Source organism: Phasianus colchicus, chromosome 28 (genome assembly GCF_987193195.1).
Source record: "Phasianus colchicus chromosome 28, bPhaCol1.hap1.1, whole genome shotgun sequence".
Taxonomy (NCBI): domain Eukaryota; kingdom Metazoa; phylum Chordata; class Aves; order Galliformes; family Phasianidae; genus Phasianus; species Phasianus colchicus.
In genome coordinates, this window is record NC_143463.1 from 2483571 (window position 1) to 2506673 (window position 23103).

Genomic DNA, 23103 nt, shown 5'->3' on the forward strand with positions numbered 1-23103 from the left:
GGAACAACTGAAGAGCCTCTTAGCCTTGAGCTGAGCTCCCAAAGATGGGCACAGCAAGAGCTTGCACACAGTTATGCCATTTGCTGCCATTAAAACTGAGCTCCCTTCATGGGTAGGAAATATCCCTCCTTACCCAGGAAGACCAGAACTTCCAGGCTCAATAGTTTTGGTGCTGAACATTGGACCCTTCCAGAGGTGTGGAGCCAATGCTTCTTCCATCTTGCTTGTGGTTCTTTGTACTGGAGTGATGCTGTCAGGCACAGCTGGGTGGCACAGGGGGACCATTGCTCTGTTGAAGTGGTGGAGATGAGGTTTGGAGAGCTCATTGTATGTCACACTGTCAGCAAAACAGCACCAAAATCATTAGCCTCTGTGGTCAGACTGCTGCTGCTGGCAATGCCCAGGTGAGGAGTGAGCCGTGCCTCCCACGTGCACTCCTTCCAAACAAAAGGGCTGGAAAATGAAGATGGAAGGAGAGCACACTGCAAACATTGCTATGCACATACATTAGGAGAGTGACTCACGCAAGGAGGAGTAATTTTCAGGTCCAATTAGCTTCATCCATGCACTCTCACAAACCCGCCGTATTTATTCATCTTTCGTTTAAGATGCTGCAAATATTAGCCTGGAAATGGGGGAGGTGATGAGGAATGCTGAGAGCTGTTGTGTGCTCCCATCCCTGGACCTCTGTGGCTCCTCTACCCTTCTGAGCAGCTCCCAGGTTCACCACGTAAAGCCTTTATTTTAGGAGCAGCCTGGAGCAAAGGGAACCAGGTGTGCAGGGGATGGCAGGGCTGGAAGCAGCCTGTGTGCATTTTCCTTGCATGCATGCAGCCCCCAGGCAGGTGTCTTCCCACCAGCCAAGCATTGCTCATGCAAGAGTGCTCCCAATCTGATAAATTCATATTAAAGACACAGTGGGGCTTTTAATTATAGGAACAATTGTCAAGGATTAATGAAGGGGGTGCTGTGATGAATTGCTGTTACTCCCAAAGTTTAATGCAGCTTTAGTGGTTTTTGTCAGATGTGGAGTAAGGAGATAGTGCGTTTTTTGGGGGGGGGGGGAAGGGGGGAATGGATGCTGTGCATCTCTGCTCCTGTTCTATGTTTCTGGTGTGCATGGAGATGCATTTGTGGGCTTGGCTGGAAGGAGTTATGAGGTTTGTTATGGGAGGAGGCAGGACAGAAGGAGCAGAGTCTGTCCCCAAGCTTGCAATAGCCAGCAGAGGCTGCTGCTCCCTGCAGAACTCAACCCTTTGCAGCACCCCATAAGCTGTTGCTTTGAGGCTGTATCCCAATTCCCTGCACGCTTTGAGGCAGCTGGTGGGGAAGATTTAATAGCCCCACCTGCCTCAAGCTGGGCTAATAATTCATTGCACAAGGCAGGTTGCTGCCATCCTCGCCCCCTCTTGCATCATGAGAAGGGGATGGGATGTGGGGATGTGCAGGTGGACCTGTGGGTCCTTTGGGTGCTGCTCCCCTGCTGCTGCTCTGAATTGCACAGAGCTGTGATTGTAGCTGCACCCAGCTGCAGGCATTCAGCTCATTCATTCACTGCCATCCTCCAAACATGGCACCTTCAGCTGGGAGTCGTGGGGTGGGTGCTGGGTGCCCACATCCCTGTGCCAAGCAGAACCTTTGTTTCCAAACAGTTTTTCCTTCCATCAAGGGTGTGGGTGGATTTGTTGCCTGTGAGACGCTAATAACGCTGGCGCAGTGCCTGGTGCAGTCTCACCTCTGGTGCTGATGCTCCTGAAACATCCCAGCAGGTTGTGGGATGGCAGCCTGGCTCCTGCAGCCTATGGTATTCATGGTAACCCATCTCCTCTGTGGCTAATAGCCACGTGTGCTCAGCTGGTAGTCTGTTCCTTAACCCTGCAGCCTCTCTGTCCTGCAAAAGCCAAGCTCTTAGCCTTGGAAACTGCACTTAGCTGGTAAGGAGTGATGTGTTGAAGTTTCTCAAGACTTTCTGCTTGTTAAAGAAGTCATCAGTTGTCTTCCATCCCAAATTAGACCCTGGAGGCCCACCTGGCTTATGAATCAGATTGCACGCCAGCATAATTTGCCTTGTCTCTCAATGTAATGGCTCCATCCCACTCAGAGGATGTGGAGCTGAAAAAGCAGAGCCCCATGTGCTGGTGGTGTATTCTGGATATGGCACGTGTGGGCAATAGGAAAAAATGTCTATGGCCTGGCACCTCGATGTGGCCACGAGTCATTGAAAGCACTTAAAGGGTATTTAGGCAAATCTGGCAGTGGCTGAAGATGTGTTCCTGAGCGAGCTGCATCGAGGCACAACTTCTTTCCCAAGATGATGTCTTGTGGAGTGATAGATGGGTCAGCAATGCTGCAGGGTTGAGAGAGAGTCATTAGAAATAGATGAGGAAGACGTGTCTTGGCTGGTGGCCCTGGCAGCCACCCGCGTCCTGGGAGCTGAGCTGTGTCCTGATAACACCATGCACCCGTGGAGCCCAGCAGATGCTGCACAGGTACAGCTTTGGGATTTTTGGTGTGATGTGACCTTACTGAGTGTTTCTGGCTGGGGACAAGGTGCTGCCCCCCACCTGTGATGGCCCCATTGCTGGTTGGGCAACAGCAGCTCCCAGGGCTGCACTTGGCACAGCCACAGCTGGAGCTAACGTGGAGAGTCTGGCTTGTCCCCTGGGAGATGGGGGGCACTGGGGACAGTTTCCATCTCATGGGTGTGAATGGTATCTTCAGCCTCCAGGCACTGTAGCACCTGGAATCCTAATTGCCTGCAAAGCAGTTCTAATGGTATTTGAAAACGAGTGTGGAGCTGCAGGAGGGATCCGACGCTGCTGTAAATGCAGGCAGCGCTCGTGGGAGGGGGAAAGCGGGGGTGGGAGCAGCTTCTGCATGCTGCAGCTGTGGGAAGGGGAACGTGGGCTGCGTGGGAATGGGAATGTGAGCTGTGTGGTGTGGGGACTGAGGGGAGATAGCAGAGGTTGCCCTGCAGTTATGCGTGGTCATGGCCCTGATGTGGGCTTTGTTGGAGATGGAGAAGGGACTCGGGTCCCGTCCAGCAGCTGGGGTGAACCAGGCAGCATTTAGCAGAAAGCTGTTGCACTGGTGCTGCTCATCACCTCTGTATGGAGAGGAGCAGATGTGCACAGTGATACCCAAATGCTCCCAGCTCCCATGAGGACAAGCAGGTTCCAGACCCTCTGCCCTGTCCCATGGGCACTGCAGAACTCAGCAGCAAGGAGGGCATCAGATGGGGGAGAGGTAGAAAAGCTCAGTGTGGGAAGCACCTTGAAGAAAGGCAGCACCCACATGCTGTCTGTGGGTACGTGTGGCACTGCCAGGATGGAGGGCAGAGATGTGGGGCCATCTCACACCTCTTAGTGCTGCCTTCTCCCATCACCTGTTCCCACAGGGTGGTTCATGTGTGTTAGTGCTGCAGTGATGGAGCTGATGCTCAGGAAGGGGTGTTTGCTCTGAAGCAGAACAGCTGTAGCAATAACCACACTGCATGTCCAGCACTTGGGGTGCATGGATGTGATAAAAGTGCACAACTTGGGCTTGATGGCAGAGCAAGGAGGATTCAGGGAAGCAGCCACAGCCTGTGCTCAGAGCTAGAGTTCAGAAAGTGACATCCTGAGGGTGAACTTGGCCATGGACTTACAAAAGGGGAATGGGGGAAACCCTCCTTTAGTCACCCTGGACTGGAAGGGATCTGAGGGATCAGTGCACCGCATCCTGCCGTTCTTTCCTTGTGGCAGTCAGAGGGGGGGGGGGGGGGAAGGTCCTTTTCCATTTGCTGGGCTGTGTTTCTGCTCGGGACAGCTCAGAACAGCAGGTTCTTGGCTAAAGAGACTTTATTTTAGTTACCAGCTGCTTATTAAAAGTAACCAGGATTAGTCATGGGCCCCGGCTGTGTCTGCAGAGCGGATACATCCGCCTGGTGCTTTGTAGGGAAACACGAGGTGAGATGTCCTTCCCCAGGGGGTCACACTCTGAAGTGGATCAAAACCACAGCCAAGGAAACAACGGGGTCAGGGCAGAGCGGCACGGAGCTGTAGGCGAAATGCTGCCGGCCCCATGCAGCAGAGGGCACGGGGTGGTTTGCAATGGGGCAGTGGCATCGTCCCCGTCCCTGCAGGACGATGCAAGGTCCCTGCTGTCCTTCCAGCCTAAGGACAGCGGCAGCCCGGTGTCCCCAGGGCACCCAGGGCCTTGCTGCCTGCGGCCATGCGGTGTCACTCTCCGCTCATGGTTGTGTCTCTGCAAGGCAGCGATCCTTGGGGTGGGGAACGGCCCCCATCCAGGACCCCAGCAGCAAATGGGTGCCAAGGGTAGGGCTCACCCAGATACCTGTAGGGTGGTTCATGGGGATGCTGGCAGCAGTGTGGCCGGGTGCTTCTGGTCCAGCTGCCCTGTCCTGGTGCAGGGCCATGCACTGGGGGTGAGCATCGCTCCCACTGTCCCTCTCCCAGTGCCAAAAGGGCTCTCAATGAACCCTCAGTCTCACTTCCCTCATTTCCATGGGGTCCAACGCCATGAGTTCTCACCATCTGACCGACTCTGGGGATCCATGCCTGCTTCTATGCATTACTCACCACTGAGAGGCTGAAGTCATCACACTGCTCCCACTGCTGCTGCATCCCTACTGGGGGAGAGTGAGCTCCTATGGCTGTCCCAGAGCTGGCAGTGCTGTGTTGGGCTGGGAGAGGGCAGGAAAGCTGCTCTGCTCCTCGATGGGAGGGCTTACCTCCATTCTTACTGCGGTTTGTTTTTTCCTTTAGTACTTTTCAGCCAAAGAACTCCGGGATTTTGAGCGTGTGCCAGATTTTTTTTTTTCCATTATTATTTTTTTTTTCATAATCGTTTTGCTGAATCGGTGTGAAAATGACCCAGAAAGCAGTAAATCTCATCAAGATGCTCTGTGTTGGCTCAGAACAGCACCTCTAAAGAGAGCCCCTCCATGAGTCTGGTTCCCCAGATGAGGGGACATGTGGTCATTCCAGTGCCCCAGACCCCCCCCATCCACCTCCTGTGGATGCAGCAATTCCCCCCATCCCTTGATTAATAACCAGGCAGGCAAGGGGGAGAATGCGTTTTAATTGACCCTGTGATTTTGAAGCAATGCCTTAATGACTGGGCTCTAAATAGCCAGAACCACCTTTCCAGACTGGGCTCTAAATAGCCAGAATAACCTTTCCAGCCTGAGGAACCAAAACTAAATGTGGATTGCTCTGGACACCCCTACGGGCCCCTTAAAAATGCAGCTCCAGCTGAACCAGCTGCATCTCACACTCTGATTTTTCATCTTTTATTGGGTGCATCAATTGCTATTGTTTAAAGCAGCGCTGAGATTCCTTCACGCCTGTATAAATCCAGCAGGTTTAGCTGCAGATCCAGGGATGAAACTCAAAGGGGAAAGCCTGAGAGCCTGTGTCTGTGCTGAAATGATTAAACCCACAGCCCGGAGCAAACGGGCAGTGGGATGCAGCCAGAAATCTCCGCCAACAGAAGCGTTGGGCTGCAGCACAGCACGGAGAGTAGAAGCAGCACTGATAAAACAGCCGAAGTGGGAGAGCTGTCAGCGTTTCTCCTGGCAGTGCTTTGCACAAATAGGAGCAGAGCACCTGGCAAGGTGGCCCAGGGCACCGGGCTGTGCCTCTCTCCTCAGCCCTGCTGGCTGTCCCTCAGTTTCCCCATCGGTAAAATGGAGGATGTGTGCCAAACGCTGCTCGAAAACCACCGTCAGATAGAGGGAATGTAGGTGAGGAGCTCGGGTGATGCTGGCTGTAATGCAACAGATCGAGGGCTTGAGGCTGTGCACTTCAGCCCTGTGAGCGTGAGGAGCAGCCCGGCCCGAGCACGGCTGAATACAGCACAGCCAGAGTTCTGTGCTGGAAGGAAATGAGCCCCGAGGAATTGGGAATTGGCCTCTGTCATCTTCAAAGCCTAATGAACCAAGTCATCCCCGTTTGTGGGAGGCTTTAGCGGGATTGGAGATGAGCAGGGAGCTGGGGGGAGGGATGGTGAGCGCTGTCCCCACACGGGATGCAGGCGCTGGTGGGGAGCTGAACCACGCTGCTGTCCTTTGGCAGAGCCCAATGCGAGGATATGAAGCTGGGGGCCCCGGCTGGGCTGGGGGCTGCACACCCCATTTGTCCCAGTTTTCCTATTGGATAGGAGAACAGCCACGTTGGTCCTCATTCACCCGTATGGACGAAGCGTCTGGCAAGGAAAACGAGGTGGGTGCACCCGGATGGGGTAACACGGGGTGCAGAGGAAATGGGGAGGGATCCTGAGAGGAGGGGGTCCGAAGAGGTGGGGGCACGACCCTTCTTGCAGTGCCCAAGAGCAAGGAATTAGCGTTGCGTTCCCCCCACCCGGGGCCGCTCACCCTCCCATCCCCTCCCCGCGTTATACCGGGGGGCGCGGGGGGCGGCGGCTCCACAGCCGCTCCGGTTCCTCACGGACGGACAGAGCGCGGAGAGAAGGACAGAGCGCCGCCCCACGGACCGGGGAGGGGGGGGGGTGATGCGGGTTGGGGGGAGGGGGGTGAAGCGCCGGGGCCGGGCCGGGGTCCGACCGAGAGCCGCCACCGCCGCCGGAGTCACCGCGCCGCCCCCGGGGCTGCGGCTCTGCCCGCAACAACGCCGCCGCCGCCGCTCCCGCACCGCGGGCCGCCCGAGAGCCGGAACGGAGCGGTGAGTGCGGGGAGAGGGTGGGTCGGGGGCTGCACGTGGGGAGCGGAGGTGGCTGCTTATTCCCCCTCTCTCCCCCCATTCCCCGGGGTTGCTCGGCCGCTGTGATGCCCGGCGCTGGGGATGAGCACGGGGGGTCTCGGTGCGCTCCGATGCGCGCAGAGCTGCAGGTGCAGCCTCCAGCCCGAACGTGCTTCGCTCCGGCCTCACCCCCTCCCTTCCCACCCCCCCCCCCGTCCGTCCGTCTGCCGGGCTCCCGACCCGCAGTCCTCCCCGCAGCTTTTTCCCCAGCCTTCATGGCACAACGAAGGGTCTCCCCGTGCCTCCGTCGCCCCCCAGCCCTGCAGGTTCCAACCCCAAGGCCCTGCCTGCCCCCTCTCTCCGCATCCTCGATTTTAGGGCTAGGCGGATTCTCCTGTCAAAATTCCCAGGGCTGACTGATTTAAATGCAAATGTTACCGGGGTTGTGTTTCTCGGGGAAATGGAGCAGGCAGCAGTCACAGCACACAGCTCCTATCGCGTTCCAGAATAGCAGCTTCCTGCTCCAGACCCTGAGCACTCTTGTGCCAGTTTCCTAATCCACTCGCAAAGTGGATTGAGCTAAAACCCGACAAAAGATGCTCTAATTCCCACCGCGTTCGCTCAAGGGAGTGATTGCAGAAGAGCAGCTGCTCTGTAAATTCGTGCCCAGCCTTAACCGGAGATGGGTGGTTTGTTGTTGGTTTTTTTTTTTTTTTTTTTTTCTTTTGGGAAGGAGAAAAGAGCAAACAGGAGGAGAGAGGATGACAGGAGCAGGCAAAGCACCCACAAAATACCCAGAGCAGCAGATAGGCAAGGTGGCTTCGTGGCACCCCAAATGTGAGCCATGGGGCAAACTGGGGACATGAGATGGCTAGCAAGGAGCAGCCTGGGCCCTCCCTGCACTCTGCTCAGCTCCATGGCTTTGCTCCATGGTTGGGAATGCGATGTCCACGGGGTTGAGGAGCAAACCCCATTGGGTGCTGTGTCCCTCTGCTCTGAGGGCTGCACTGCGAGGGCCGTATCCAGAGAGGGAAAGTTCTTGCAAGCATCTCTTGCAGCCAGACTGCGAGGAATTTCTAAAAGCCAACAGTAAAAGCAGAGCTGGCCATCAGCTCACAGCTCCTCGGTGTGATGTGTGCCTCCAAAGCCAGGGCAGAGCCTGTTGCTGGCCTTGCATGCAGAAATGCAGGCGATGAACCCCACGCTGACCCATGCATGCAGTGCTGCACTGCTTGGCTGCGCCCATACAACCACTGCACCCAGCATGGAGCAATGCCTTCCAGCTCCACCAGCAGCATCCCCACGTGCAGGAATGTGGTACGTGTGCTTGGAACAGGAGAAAAACCCAAGATCCCATGGTGTGACAGCCGCTGATTGAACGGGTTTAATTTGAGCTAATTTATTTATCATCGGTGTTTCTTGCTAAAGTGGGGGAGGAGGGAGCGGAGGCGCTGCCTTTTGCTGCTGGGGGGTGGCAGAGGTGGCTGCTGCTCCTGTGGGGCTCCTCGTGGCTTTTGGAGGTCGCAGAAATAATCCTGTGTGTATGGAATGCACTCAGCACTGAGCTCGAGGGCGATGCTCTCCAGCACAGCACTGCCATACAGTAAGGAAGCAGCCTGAGCACAGGGAGCTGCCGTGTTCCCAGCGACTCAGGCAAACAGGAGGCAAAGCAGCTTGGAGTGAGAGCTTTCTGTGTTGGCTTTTTGGTTTCTTTTTTTGCTTAAACATCAGCAAATTTAGCTTTTTTTATTTTTTTTTTCTTCCTGGGAGAGGAGCTGGAGGAGGAGAGGAAAGCACTGAGTTCTGTTTCATGCCATGGGGTATGTTTGCCATTGATGGCCCTAGGGTAGAAGATGGCTTTGTGCAGCAGGGTGAGCAGGGATGGCACTGGGATCCCACTGTTGTCAGCTAATCCCATCCCATCCCCTCTTGTCCTATCCCCTCTTGTCCTATCCCTTCTAGTCCCATCTCATCGCATCCCCTCCCATCTCCTCCCATCCCATCCCATCCCATCCCATCCCCTCCCATCCCCTCCCATCCCCTCCCATCCCCTCCCATCCCCTCCCATCCCCTCCCATCTCCTCCCATCTCCTCCCATCCCATCCCATCCCATCCCATCCCATCCCATCCCATCCCACCCCACTCATCCCATCCCCATCTCTTTCCATCCCACAGGACACATCTCTACCCTGAGCATCTAGCAGAGCTATGGGCTTCCTTCTGCATCCAGTGTTCGGAGCACAGCCACGTCTGCTCCTATTAGCTGTGTTGCTCTGTGCCTCGTACGCTCACACATCCTTTGCTCCAGGGTCCCAACCTCAGTGTTGTGCTTTTCCCTCCCAGCAGCATTACAGGCCTGAATTAAGCATTTAATCTGAAGCCCCATGGTACAAAAGGACAGAGGTGCCAGGGTGTCATGCAGTCTCATCTGGAGCTTTACAAGCGATGCTGTTGGAGGCGATGGAGCCTTTTTGACTTCTGGTTCTGCTGCGTTGTGTTGCATCAGTGCAGCTGCAGGGCTGCAGGTTAGCACAGAGGGATCTGGGCTCGTCCAGCTGCTTTCCCATTCTGGAGCCATTGCTGTAGCCCTGGAAATAACGCTGGGAACACAGAGCACATGGCTGGAAGTGTTTCGTGTGGGCAGTGGTGATTCCTGTGCCATCAGCTCGCCATGCTGTGGGCAGCCCAGGCAGCACCAGCAGCATCTTCCCATCTCCGAATCACACACTGCTATGTGCAGGGCCAGGCAGAGCCATCCCTGAGCTCACTCCCCGCTGCGTTCATCCCCTCAGGTGGTGTAGAAGATAGATATCCATGCCCCGTGCCTCAGTTTCCCCACCCATAAGGAGGGATCTCACTTTGTGCTTTGCGCTTTCCCAGCCCTCATCTTGCTGCGGTTCCACGTCAGCTCCGAAGTGATGACCCCAAGCTGGGGGACGCGTGGTGCTCACACACTGTGTGTGTGTGTGTGGTGATCCCAGTGCAGAGGCATTGCCTGAGCCTGAGGGGTGGCTTTGAGAGCAGTGGAAGAACACCAAAACGAACAGGCGAGGGCAGAAATGTTCAGAGAGCAGAGATTTGCGGAGAGATGGAGTGAAGCAGTGAAACCCATGAGAGCTTTTGGAGCAAGATGATGGGAGCTCGCCGGCTGCGGTAGGGATTTTGGAGGGGTGATTTTTATGGGAGGATGTTGTCCAAGTGTTTGTGTGCCACTTTTAGTGAGGGCTGATCCTTAGGGTACCGGGAGCAGCAGCGCTTTGCAGAGCCGTCAGAGGGATGGAGTGCATGGGGGGATTTGGATGTGGGATGCAGTGAGTGGGGACATTTGGGATCAGGGATGTGGGGCTGGGAGTGCAGTCCAGGGACACAGTGAGGAGATGCAGGAGCACCTCTTTGCTGTCAGCAGTGGGATTTGGGTGATCTTATGGCGTGTGCTGGTTCCTCCTGCTTTGGGTCCCTTTGCTTTATGCCGTGTTGCTTTGGGTGCAGGAGCTCTCCCCATAGTGGTGGGTTTCCATCCCTGCTCCTTCCCACACCATGCTGCCTTCCCCTGGAGTTTTTCATGCCTCTGTGAGTTTGGCTGTGCTGTGCCCATCAGCCCCATCCCACCATGCCCTGCCCTCAGCATCCCCAAACGCACACGCACTGGGTCCCAAACAGCTCTCCCATGGGTTTGGGGTGCAGAAGGGGCTCTTTCCATTCTATAATTTTGTTTTGTTTGTTTTAAGTCACATCTCTGCTCTTTTTCTTAAGCCTGAGCAGCTCAGACGTGTTGTGCTGGAGCTCCTCTTTCAGCTCCCGACACATCAGCCAAAATAGCAGCGGCCGCATACAGCCGGGGAGAGGGACAAGTGTTGCTGAGAATTAAAATGACAGATCCCAGTGTCACAGTCTCAGAGGGTTTCGTGCTTTATTAAGCAACAGTGAGTTCATGGGAAAGGACTTTCACCCGGAGCGCTGGTTGTGTCGATAAGAAAAGCAAACTGGGGGCTATCTTTAGGTTCAGCCGTGTGACGGGGGATGGTGAGATGGGCATCCTCATAGCCCTGCAGCATCCTCCAACCCCTCTGCGTCCTCATCCTAGGGGCTGAGCAAATGCTGTCGCTCGCAGCCAGCCATGCACAGCATGGAAACGTCTCCAAAAAGAGGAAATCCCACTGCTTCCATGGCAGGATGCTGGGAACCTTGGGCTGTAGCAGTGGGGCTGTGGGGCAATGTGACCCCACTGTGTGGCTGCGGTGGTGCTGATGGTGCTCCGGTCTCTGCTCCCACGCGTGGTTCCCTCCCAGGTTTGGTTTTCCCTCAGATGTTGTTTTAATAGATTGCTGCCCTAGGGTCTCCCTCTGCCTGCCACCCCCTCCTATTAAAAATTCATCCTTCTGCCAGATACCGTTGCTACAGGGAGAGGGGGAGAAATAAAGGAGGAGGGTGAATATTTAATAGGAAGAACATTTGGAACGACTCTGTGCTTCTCCCCAGCTTTCCAACTACCTCTGAGCCCCTCTGCTCCAGCGCAGAGCATTGCCCTAATGACTGCAGCTCATCGCTTCCCACTTCTCAAGCCCAAATCCTGGAGCATGACCCTGGTAATTGAACGCTAATTAAGGAGGGAAAACAAGCAGCACCCTGCATTTGCAATCCACAGAAGTAACATAAATGAGATCTAAACGGTGACCTTTTTACCGAAGCAGGGGTGTTAACCAAGCATGACAAATGGAAGGAAAAAAAGAGAAAAAAAAAAAAAAAAAGGACAAAACACTGCTGCATTTGGTAATCCCAGCTCCTCTGTGCACAGCTGTGGTGGGGACACGGCTGTGTGGGGCTCTGCCTTCAGCAGGAGGTGCTTGGGGCTGCAGAATGTCCCCATGCAGTGCTGGGGCTTTGCTGCATGCTGCTGCCTCCCACCCCTCACCCCAACATCCCGCAGCAGCTGGAAACTCCGTCCCCACATTGTTTGCTGCTGCAGTCGCAAATGCAAAAGGAGTTTGCCTTCAAGTTCTCACTGGGTTGTAGGGTTGGATTCGATGGTCCTTATGGGTCCCTTCAACTCGGATTATTCTGGCACCTCATCTTCCTATCATCACTGACTGTGCCCCCAGGAGCGATGCTGTGCCCCTGCTGCTGCTTTGGGTGCGCAGAGCAGAGCTTTCCTCCCCTCCCAGGGGTGGTTTTCCAAATGATCCCCTTTCCTTTTTGCAGAACGCTCCTCTTTTTGCAGGCACATCATTAAGACAAATGAGCTGATGCCTCCAAACGAACCCACATCTCCCATCGCCCCCGCATCGGGTCGGTGCTGTCGTGCATTTCTCCAGAAGGGAAAGGTCAGCCCACAGCCCGGCCAGCTGGGAGCCCTGACATTAATTACACTAATGAGGGAAAGGCTTCGGCTCGCTGCTCTGCGCTCCTGGCTGCAGTGCCATGGGGGCAGAGGAACTGGGGCTGGATTTTGGGGTTCCTGCAGCATTCTGAGTGTGCTGTGTGCTGGTTTTGCTGCAGGTTTGCAGGCTCTGCATGGGGGCAGCGAGCCCCGGGGTGACAGGAATGAGGGGCAGTGGGTGCATGGGAAGGGACCCATCCCATGGGGATTAAAATGCAGACACACACACACAAACCTGAAGTAACCTGAACTGGAGGTTGCTAAGTGACGTAGGAGTAACCAAAAATAAATGCCAGGAGCATCGGTTGAGACCCTCATCACTCAGATGTGTGGGAGCAGCAGGCTCTGTAGTGAAGGCAGGGGGTTAAGGCCGTTGCTTTCCTCTGAAGTGAGTGTTGGGACTGCATTCACAGCATGGTGTATTGCATGGGTGCATGGGTGCAGGCATGCTATGCACTTTGCAAGGAGAGCAGAGGCTGGGGAGGGTTTGCTTACCTCTGGGTTCGCTGCAATTTGGTTCCAACAGATTGGAATAAGTAGAGGGAACATGGAGTGTGCCCAACCTGCTGCAGTTTGCATTAGGATTTGCAGTGAGTCGAGCTGCCCTGTCACTGTGCTTGACCTCAGCACGGCAGTGCATCACACCTTGCAGCATCCCTCACAATTATTGCATTCCTTGGGCATTGCAGGAGCCCCACCTGCTCTGCAGCCGCCAGCAGTGTGGAACAGAAGCAGATTGCTGCATGTGCTGCCCCGTGCATTTGCAAGCTGTGGGTTGGATACCATTGCACCCAAGATCTGCACCCCTATGTGCTCCCCATGTGCACCCCCACCTGCTTCAGCAGCACAGCTCTGCTTGGTGGGGCGGGGAGGGGGTCCTTGCTGGTGTTGCTGTCATTACTGATGGGGGATTCTGTAGTGCTACTACTTTCCTCCTCCCCATTCTGTAGGTGTGCAAAGCCCAAGTGTTATCTTGTTCGTGTGCACGGTGCTGCTGGCTGCAAAAGGGAAGCACTGGGGAGGAGGAGGGGAGCTGCTGAACATGTCACTGCCTTCAGTGGGGCAGCAGTGGGCTCTCCTGGAGTGATGTTTGGTTTTCTGGTTTTTGGGGACTCCACAAGTGGGGTTCTACCCATCAATGAACTGTTAGGGTTAAGGTTAAGGATCGGCATTAGAATTACAGTTAGGGTCAGAGTTTTTGCATTAGGGGGTTATGCTTAGGCTTGGGGCTTTGTTATTAAGGTTGGGGTTAGTTTTAGGGTTAGGGCTTTGGGGTTAGGGTGGCTCACAGGAGGCTGCAGGGCACGGTCACTGTCCTGGCCTCAGCTCTGGTGATCTGTTAGCCAAAAAGAGCTCTATTTCCCCTCAATGGGAGTTCTTAAATCCCCTCTTGATTAGTTACTGGCAAATTAAACTTGATCTTCTCTCAGGTTGGTGCCCTGTGCCAGGGTTGGGAATGCTTCGCCCCGAGAGGCAGAGACCCAGGCAAGGGTCACAAATTTGGACGCCCACCTGTTTGTCAGATCTTCCTATGTGATTACATGCATATGTATAACGAGGGGAGGTGCAACAGCCAGCTCACACACTGGGGTGGAGCAAAGCTAAGTCTGCTTCCCCCTCTCCGGGATGTGACTGCGCTTTGGGTATCTGTTTGGGGTGCTGGGTGCTGCAGGAGGGGATTCACGCTCTTCTCCCTGTGCTGTTTTACCCAGAGGAGAGGGCTCTGGCCGTGCTGCACGCTTCGCCATGTAAACCTGCCCAGCCTCGCAGATGCCAGCTGTCAGCACAGCCCTGGACCTGCAGAACGGTGAGCACAGGGGGTCCATCTGCGGGGGTTCGGCTCCGGGTGCTCCTCGTGGCATTGGTTCTGCAGCACTGAGAGCTCAGTGCTGCTGTGTCCAGGTTTGTTTCATGGAACGGCTGAGAAATATCTGCCCGTTGCCCCAAATGGAGAGCTCGGGGTTTTGGGAGCCTCTTTGGGGCTGCAGATGGGAACGGTGATGCTCGCCTGCTCTCACAGCCACAGCTGATGCCCTGAAGCTGCCAATCTGGGGACCAAAGCCAGCATCTCGTGCTCCAAATGTCCCCATTCTCTGCAGCTCCCGGCACGGAGAAGCCAATGGGGCAACACAGCGGGAGCCCCCGGGCTACTCTGCTCCCTGGTGCAGGGCTGCATCCTCCAGAAATGCAGATCTGTACTGCTTCCTACCCAGGTCCACTGCATCCATCCATCCACCCACCCGGCTGCCTGGCCCGGTGTGGGTTTGAGATCTGCTCTCCATAGGGCTGAGACAATGTCCCCTGCCCCCTAGCTGCCTCTTCTTATTAAAACAAAGCTGGTTGGGTCTAGGTTGCAATATACACCCTGTCTGGCAGGATGAGGGTATGCGTTGCAATGTCAAGCTCCCCCCTTAATGGCATTTTACTTTCTTCGCTTGCTGCTCCCATCATCATCACAGGGACGGCGATAGCATTTCAAACACAGCAACTGTAGACATGTCTTAAAAAAGGCATCCAGCCCCGGACTGATGCTGAGCAGAGCTGAAAGGCAGACGGACCGCAGTGCCCTACAGGGATCTCTGCCCTGAGTGGGTTTTTCTGGGAGGTCGGGGGCTGTGGATCAGCAGCTGCTCCCCTCTGAGCCCGCCGACTTGTTTTCCCATGGAAAGCAGAGCGGTCCTGACGGGCTCAGGCTGTTTTCCACCCATGGCTGCCTCTCCACCCTGTCTTCAGAGCAGACATCTGTCTGTCCGGCTGCCCTGTCATTCTGCTCCTCCTGCCCACAAATCCATCTGTCTGCTCAAATCAGAGCCTTGGCAATGATGTGGTGCCCATGGGGGTGGCCGGCCCCATATAGCCCTGCTCAGGGCCTGCAGCACCCCAAGGACCCTGTGCCAGGATCCATCCCTCAGGTACTGATCTGGGGGGGCTCCTGTGCCCCTGGAGCATCCTTGTTGGCTGCATTTTGCACAGCACCTTGTACTGCATGGAGTGCCACCAGGTGAGGAGTTTGGAGGTTTCACCAACCCAGCGATCCCAGCTGGGAGCCTGAGCTTAATGCACAGCCCCATTCAGCTGGATGGAAGTGCTGGACCAAACTGGAGCATTCCTGGGGCAGCAGCAATAAAATCCTCAGCACCCAAAGCCTGCACCCAGCCAGGGTGAGAGTGGGGGCTCTTCATGCCCCCGAGCAGCATCATTAATCAGCTCTCTGAAAGGTGGATAATTACAGCGTATGCTGTTCTGAAATGGTTATTAATCATCCTGCTCCCGCACTTCATTTATCACAAAGCTGCCTGGCTTGGAGCGAAGGCACAGGGTCCCCTCCCCAGGTGGCTGTGGTGAGGTGGCACGGTGGTCTGGGTGCTTGGGTGCTGCGTTGGGTGATGTGTCTGCAGGAGGTGGGTGGCAACAGGAGGTGATTCCTGTCACCATCCCACAGCACAGCCGACAGGGGGATCCCATGCTTGGAGATGCATTGAGCCCCCCTCCATGCGAATCCATCTGAGTGTGCTGTGCCGGCTGCAATGAGCAGGCGGTGAAGTTTTGGGGAAATAACCACACAAAGCTGCAGGAATGCAGGCTTCTGCAAATTAAAACTTCTCCCTGCACAGCAGAAACCTGGGCGAACCTCAGTGATAACCCAGGAGTGCTGCCTGAGCCCCCACTGCTGCCCCCCATCCGAAGCCTTGGAGAGCAATGAAGACACTCATGGAATACCAACCACCTGCACCCGCCGCAGTGACCTTTTGGAAACGTTGTACTTTGTGGTCGTATCGAAATGTCTTCTCTCCGGAGAGCATCTTGCAGAGATAGAGATTCAGACGTGATGTCTATCAAGAAGAAGAGCAGATTGCGGCCAATCTGTGGCTGCCTGCGCGGTGTTGCCTGGGCCACGTGCTCAACAATCATAAGGTTGTCTCTAAAAATAAGCTTTCTTTGGGGCTGTCTCCTTGGCGTTGGGAATCCTTCATTCCAGGGCCTCGCAGCCGTTGCGAGGGATGAGGGTTTCCACATGGTGGTGAGCAGAGCCTGGAAATGAAGTGACCCAGAAAATCTGTTGGGATGCACGGAGACGGGAGCACTGGATTCCCAGCAGACCCTGATGGGATTAGGAATAACTCCGTTTGGTAATTCTCCATCAGCTCTGCTGATTGATTTTCTTCCTTTCTGCACTCAGCTCGCCCCGTTTCAGCTGGATTGTTCTCATGCTCGCTAACTGCCTGATGGCCAGAGCCTCATCAGGGCGGTGTGGGGAGGCTGCTGGCCTCACGTCACCCCCAGGTCTCTGTGTCTCTGCTCTCATCTCACCTCCTGCACTCCTGGCATCAGCTGCTCTGATTCTGCACCCTAGATCAGATGGAGGAGCCTGGTGGACCAGGAGCCTGTGACCAGCAGTTTCAGTCCTGCTGAAACCCAGAGAGGTTGAAGATGCCCCATCCCTGGAGGTGTTCAAGGCCAGGTTGGAAGAGGTCCTGGGCAGCCTGACCTGGTATTAGATATGGAGGTTGGCAGCCCTGCATGCAGCAGTGGGGGTTGGAGTTTGATCATTGGGTCCCTTCCAGACCAAGCCATTCTATGATTCTGTGAAGCCATCGGGGCTGGCCATGCTTAGTATCTTGGTCATCTGGAGAAGGGGACTGAGTGCACCCTCAGATGACACCAATTGGGGAAGGAGTGTCAACCTGCCGGAGGGAAGGATCAATCCCTATGGAGGATGGCTGGGCTGAGGCCGATGGGATGAGCTTCAACAAGACCAAGTGCTGAATCCCAAAGTTTGGTTCCAACAGCCTCATGCAGTGCTGCAGATGTGGGGCTGAGTGGCTGGGAGCTGCACAGGGGGAGATGTGAGTTGGCAGCTGTGGGTGCTGCTGGGCATAGGGCTGGGACTCCCCTGGGTGCTGCTAAAGCACAATTTGAGGGGGAAGATGGCTTTGAGCAGCGGTCTCTGAGGGCAGCCCCAGTGGGACCGTTCTGCAAGCAGATGCAAGAATAAAACAAGACATTGCTTCAGCTGAAGTGGTTGTACTTGCATGTTGTCAAAGCAGAGGAGCCTAGAAATGTCAAGCCTGTCTTGTTTTGTTTTCTGGTCTTTATTCAGAAAAGGAGAGACCTGGGAGCTGAGGAGCCACTTCTGTGCAGCTCTGCCCCACCGCTCAGCCTCTCCATCACCACTCCATGGCTGTGCTGCAACCTGGGCTGTCCTGGCTCTGCTCCCCAGCCCAGCGAGCAGCAGGCGTGTTATTTTTAAAAACAAATTAAACGCAATGAGCAGCCTCTATCTAGGCCTTTGAGCTGAGTCTTAATTGGCCTCACTCCCCAGAGGCCAGGCAAGCCCCGGAGATGGTGATGCTACGACAGTAATGAGCTATTAATAACCCATAGTGACTTCTCCTGCAGGTTGCGTCTGGGTGCATCCTTCCCAGGTCGGGGAGAGGAGGAACAGAGCCACTCAGACCACAAGGATGAAGTCAAAGCATGAGCACACAACCAGCTCCTCGTGGATCCCAAAAGCAATAGGAATGCATGGCCAGGAAGTGGGGAAAGCAGTGGGATTTGTGATCCCACCCTCCATAGAGCCCTACTTTGTGTCACACAGCCCCATGCTAATGCCCTGTGGATGATGGTGATGCTTTCCCTCCTGGCTCAGAGAGACAGAAAAGCGTGGCGAAATTAAGACATGTAAAAAGAAGTCTTTAAAAGATAATCTCCCGTGGCTCCTAAATTGCACCGAGCTATGGGTTTACTGCCAGAGAATTGCTCGGCTTGTATAATAGGATCAGGGCTGGAAATTATCCACAGAGATAGCATCCTTCCCCATGCTGTGGGCATAAGAGGGTTGGGAACCTCCCTGTGTACCCCGAGGCTGGATCCTGTAGCATTCCAGAAGCAGCCCACAACGCTCTGTCCGAGCAGCCCTGTTGTTTAATTAGGTTAATGACAGTGCTTGGTTCAGGAAAGGTGGTTGATGAGCTTTGCAGTAGTGCTGGGATGTACATGTCTGGCAGATTTGGAGCAAAGGAGGTTTGGGGAAGATTGGGGAAGGGGAAAGAAGGAACAAGGCAAATGGGCAGCAAGGTGCTAATTCCTCCAAAAGGAGGGCAGCAGTGATTGAGATGTGGCAGCAGTAATCCATAATCTGCCAAGATTGAGCCCGCAGCCTCTCCCAGCCCCACTGTTGAGGGTGGGGAAGGGAGGACTGGCTCCTGTATGAAGCTCTGAGTCCTCCATCCTATGGAGGGTATGGAGGTGGGTGGGTAGGATTTGTTCCATCAGGTGAGACTCAACCACAGCCGCCACAGGGAGCAAGGAGGAGGTGGTGTCCCACCTTTGCTCTATGCCTGTGTTTGCAGTGAGTCTGGTCCCCAGGCCACAAGAAGAGGTCGGTGGTATTTCCTGGTATTTCCTGCAGGATGGGAACCTTCTCAGGGCCACGGACCGTGGTTTGGGGTACTACTCCAAAGGAGGAGTTTTTCAGCTGTAGCTCACAGCCTGGTGATCTCAATAGAACTCGCTGCTGACACCTCTCTCTTTCCTTTCCAGGTGTATGCGAGAATGGTAGAGAGCCCGTAAGACCATGCTCTACACCATGACATGTTGGCTCCCGGTCCTGGTCCTCCACCTGGTCCTCCTGAGCCCACTGCAGGTGGCAGCCTGCCCTGCCCGCTGCGAGTGTGCCCCGCAGCTGAGATCGGTGGTGTGTCACCGCAAGCGGCTCACTGCCATCCCCGAGGGCATCCCCACAGAGACCAAGATCCTGGAGCTCAACAAGAACCGCATCCGCTGCCTGAACCCGGGGGACCTCTCCCCGTACCCCTTGCTGGAGGAGCTGGACTTCAGCGAGAACATCATCACCAATGTGGAGCCAGGAGCCTTCAGCAACCTGTTCAACCTGCAGACTCTGCGGCTGCGGGGAAACCAGCTCAAGCTCATCCCCCCGGGGGTCTTCACCAAGCTGACCAACCTCACCCTCTTGGACATCAGCGAGAACAAACTCGTCATCCTTCTGGACTACATGTTCCAGGACCTGCGGAACCTGAAGAGCCTGGAGGTGGGCGATAATGACCTGGTGTACATCTCCCAGCGCGCCTTCTCAGGGCTGCTCGGCCTGGAGCAACTGACCATTGAGAAGTGCAATCTGACCTCCATCTCGGCTGAGTCACTCTCCTACCTCCAGAACCTCGAGGTGCTGCGGCTCCGGCACCTCAGCATCTCTGCGCTGGAGGAGCAGAACTTCAAGAAGCTCTACAACCTCCTGCAGCTGGAGATCGACAACTGGCCGCTGCTGGAGGACATCTCCCCCACCAGCTTCCAGGGCCTGAACCTCACCTCACTCTCCATCACCTACACCAACATCACAGCCGTGCCCACCGCTGCCTTGAGGAACCTGGTGTACCTCCGCTACCTGAACCTGTCCTACAACCCCATTAGCACTGTGCTGAAGGGCTCCTTTAAAGACCTCATCCGGCTCCAGGAGCTGCATATCGTGGGCGCTCTCTTGGTGTCCGTAGAGCCGCAGGCCTTCTCTGGTCTGAGACAAATCCGTCTGCTCAACCTCTCCAGCAACTTTCTCTCCACGCTGGAGGAGAGCACCTTCCACTCCGTGAACACGCTGGAGACACTGCGGGTGGACAGGAATCCCTTGGCCTGCGACTGCCGCCTCCTCTGGATCCTACAGCGACGGAAGACGCTCAACTTTGACGGCCAGCAGCCCATGTGCTCCACACCGCCCGAAATCCAGGGGAACGCTCTGCGTGACTTCCCCGACTCCGTGCTCTTCGAGTATTTCACCTGCCAGAAGCCCAAGATCAGGGATCGGAAGCTGCAGCACGTGACGGCCCGCGAAGGGCAGTCCGTGTCCTTCCTGTGCCGGGCGGACGGGGAGCCAGAGCCCTCCATCGTCTGGGTGTCCCCTCAGCACCGCATGATCACCACGCGCAGCACGGGGCGAGCAGTCGTACTGCCGGGGGGCACCCTGGAGATCCGCTTTGCCCAAGTGCAGGACAGCGGGACCTACATCTGCATTGCCAGCAACGCAGGGGGCAACGACACCTATTTTGCCACTCTGACGGTCAAGGGACACCCAAACGATGGCTCCTCCAACGCCAACCGGACTTTGTACCTCAGTGAGTTCAATGACACCTACCATAACGACACGCAGGTCTTCTTGAAGTTCACGCTTGATCTCAAGACCATCCTGGTGTCCACAGCCATGGGCTGCATCACCTTCCTCGGCGTGGTTCTCTTCTGCTTCCTGCTCCTCTTTGTTTGGAGCCGGGGCCGAGGGCAGCACAAGAACAATTTCTCGGTGGAGTATTCCTTCCGGAAGGTGGATGGACCCACCACCACCACGGGCCAAGGAGGAGCCAGGAAGTTCAACATGAAGATGATCTGAGCCTCTCCAAAGGAGAACCGTTGGCTGCGGCCCGGCCCCGGGCGCAGCTGTGGCACAATGGGGCCAGGGGGCACAGGGGCATCAGTGATGTCCTGGGGCATCAACAGGGCCAGCAGCACGGTCAGGGACCGAGGGCTGTTGGACTGGATGATCTTGGAGGTCTTTTCCGACCTTAATGATTCTGTGATTGGATGACCCAGCTGGCCCCAGCCCCGCAGTGACCCCACAAGTGGCCCAGGGGCCATCCCAGCTCCTGATGTAGCTGTTTTTGCTACCAACTATGCATTTCTCAATGAGATCAGCAGCGTTTTGGCCTGGGAAAAAAAAAAAAAAAAAAACCACAACCAGAAAACAACTTTTCTTCCCCCTTTTTCCCATTTTTTGTTTTGTTCTGTTTTTAAGAGACTTAAGAAAACTATCTGGGTGTTATTTATGGTTGTTCTTTTTTTTTCCTCTGACACTTTTTTAAAATGAATTTCCAAAAGAAAAGTCTTCCGGTGCGACACAGGACTGGGGAGCAGCACTGGGGTGTCCCCAACCCCTCCCTGGGCACAGACAGACCCCAAGGCACAGCCACACCGTGGGACCTTCACCTGGGTGACTCCAGCACAGGGCAGCTCAACCCTGTGGGCTGGGGGTGCTCCTGCACAAGCAATAATGATCCGCACCTGTGCAGGTTGGTGCTGGGGTGTGAGAAGGAAGAAATGGAAAAATGAGGCAACAGGCATTAAAAATTGGAGGAGCAGCCCCACGGAAAGGCTGTAGCCAAGGTTGGGGTTGACCTGTTGGCAGCTGTGGGGCAGTGGGGTGGTTCTGCTATGGGTGCAGAAAGCAGCTCTGGGTGAATGCAGGGCATTTCCTTCAGCTTGCAAACTTGAAGGCTGCAGGACAGAAGGAGCTGGTTCATCCTGCACAAGGAAGGCCAAAAAAAAAAAAGACAGGAGAGAAGAAAAAAAGGGGTTGGAGCTGAGGAACCAATGGGAGAAGCAACCCCAGAGAAAAGGATGGTGCTGCTGCAGCTGGAAGGGGCAGGAAGGTCCTGGCTGTGTGTGCACACGTGTGCACACGTGCAAAGCGTGGGTGCATGCACAGCACCCACGCAGGTTCCTCTATTGCTCATTTCCCCATTTGCCATTGCAGCCATCCTCCAGCAGCTCCTGTTTTCACCATGGGGAGCCCCCATGGTCCCACTTCTTCCTCCCGCCCTTTTCTGCACCCTCCTCATCCTCAGATCCCACATCTGTCAGTGGTGGGGACTCGCTGCTATGGGGACAGTCCCCAGCGTTGTGATCCTTGTCCTGTTGGTTGTTTCACCTCTGCTTGGCCTCGGGATGTGATTTTGGGCTGAGAAAAGGAGCCATCCCCATCCCCATTCTTGTGGGCACATCCCACTGGGTGTCCCTTCTGCTTGGGAACACACCCAGGATCCTGACTCCTGCTGGAGTTAATGGCATCCCCAGGCATTTGGGGCTGTGTTTTGGGCACAAATCCCCAGGCTGCTCCCACGCTTTTCCCTGCCCACGTTTTGGAAGTGTGATGGGGACATCCATCTCACCCTGTCATCCTTCCATGGGTCTCATTGCATGCCAGGTGCCCCCATGCCCCCCCATGTCACCCCACTTGGGGTTGATTTTTACCTGGGGGGGGGGGGGGGAAGGGTTTGGGCACAAATCCTTGCAGCCAGGAACCTCCTGCCATGTGCAAAAGAAGGTTTGGGCAGTGCAGACCTGCACAGTTTTATAGGTGATGAGCATGTGAAATATATATATATATATAATTTTTTTTTGGGGGGGGGGAGGGGGAGGCAGGGTGGAAAAAAAAAAAAGTACACAAAATCAGGATTTTTGTGATTTGTTTGGGGTTTTTGGTGGAGTTTTTTTTTTTTGGATTTGTTTTGTTGTTTTTTTGGTTTTTTTCCTTTTCTTCCCCGTGTGCCTCGAGTATAGGACAGCCACTCGTGCACCGTGCACAGGATCCATGCCATGGCCTCCAGCAGAAGGGCTTAGGCAACACCCAGAGCTCAATTAGGGGCAAACACAGAGCCCAGGGCATTGGGGTGGGATTACCACGCAGGGGGTGAGGGCCCCGGTGGGGTCAGAAGTGGAGGATTTGGGCTTTACCACTGAGCACCACTGCCAGCCCTGTGAACCCCGTAATAAACGATGTTAAAACAACTTTCAGAGGGGACCGAAGTGCATATTAATAACTAATAAATGATTAATGCGCATGTGTTAACAAGCTGCCACTGCTATTAATCTGTTATTAATTATTAAGGGAGTGTTTGTAAGTATGCCCTGAAGCTGACAGGTGCAAAGCCTTGCAGCCACCTTCCTGCTTGCATGGAGCTGGGGGTGGGGGGGGTTAAAGGGATTCACACAAGCAAGGTGTGCACACACACACACACACACACATCTTCTCCATCCTCAGTGCCCCCACAGATCCCTTCCTTTTGCTGCACCATCTCAGGGCTCAGCTTGCAGTCCCAGACACTGGAAATAGCTGCATGTCGTGGCAGTGTAATTTTTAGGGTTTTGTTTTGGTCAGACCCCTCTAACAAGGCTGGAACCCAAGCCCTGTGCGCAGCTTATAGGGGGAAACTGAGGCACAGATGGGCATTATGGTGGGGCCAA

General features: G+C 55.2%; 1 protein-coding gene across 3 annotated transcripts; it reads left to right on the forward strand.

The window, feature by feature from the left end:
* Positions 1 to 5634: 5634 nt before the first annotated feature.
* LINGO3 (leucine rich repeat and Ig domain containing 3) lies at positions 5635 to 22222 on the forward strand. 3 transcript variants are annotated; one of them, XM_031604348.2, is made up of 3 exons: positions 5635 to 6224; positions 13791 to 13885; positions 18622 to 22222. In XM_031604348.2, the coding sequence occupies exon 3, from the start codon at positions 18656 to 18658 to the stop codon at positions 20471 to 20473; it is 1818 nt and encodes a 605-aa protein (XP_031460208.2). In that variant the 5' UTR covers positions 5635 to 6224; positions 13791 to 13885; positions 18622 to 18655; the 3' UTR covers positions 20474 to 22222. The 3 variants fall into 3 exon arrangements, with proteins under 3 accessions (XP_031460208.2, XP_089982170.1, XP_089982172.1); XM_090126044.1 differs by lacking the exon at positions 5635 to 6224 and adding an exon at positions 6533 to 6683; XM_090126046.1 differs by lacking the exon at positions 5635 to 6224 and adding an exon at positions 9517 to 9854.
* Positions 22223 to 23103: the final 881 nt, after the last annotated feature.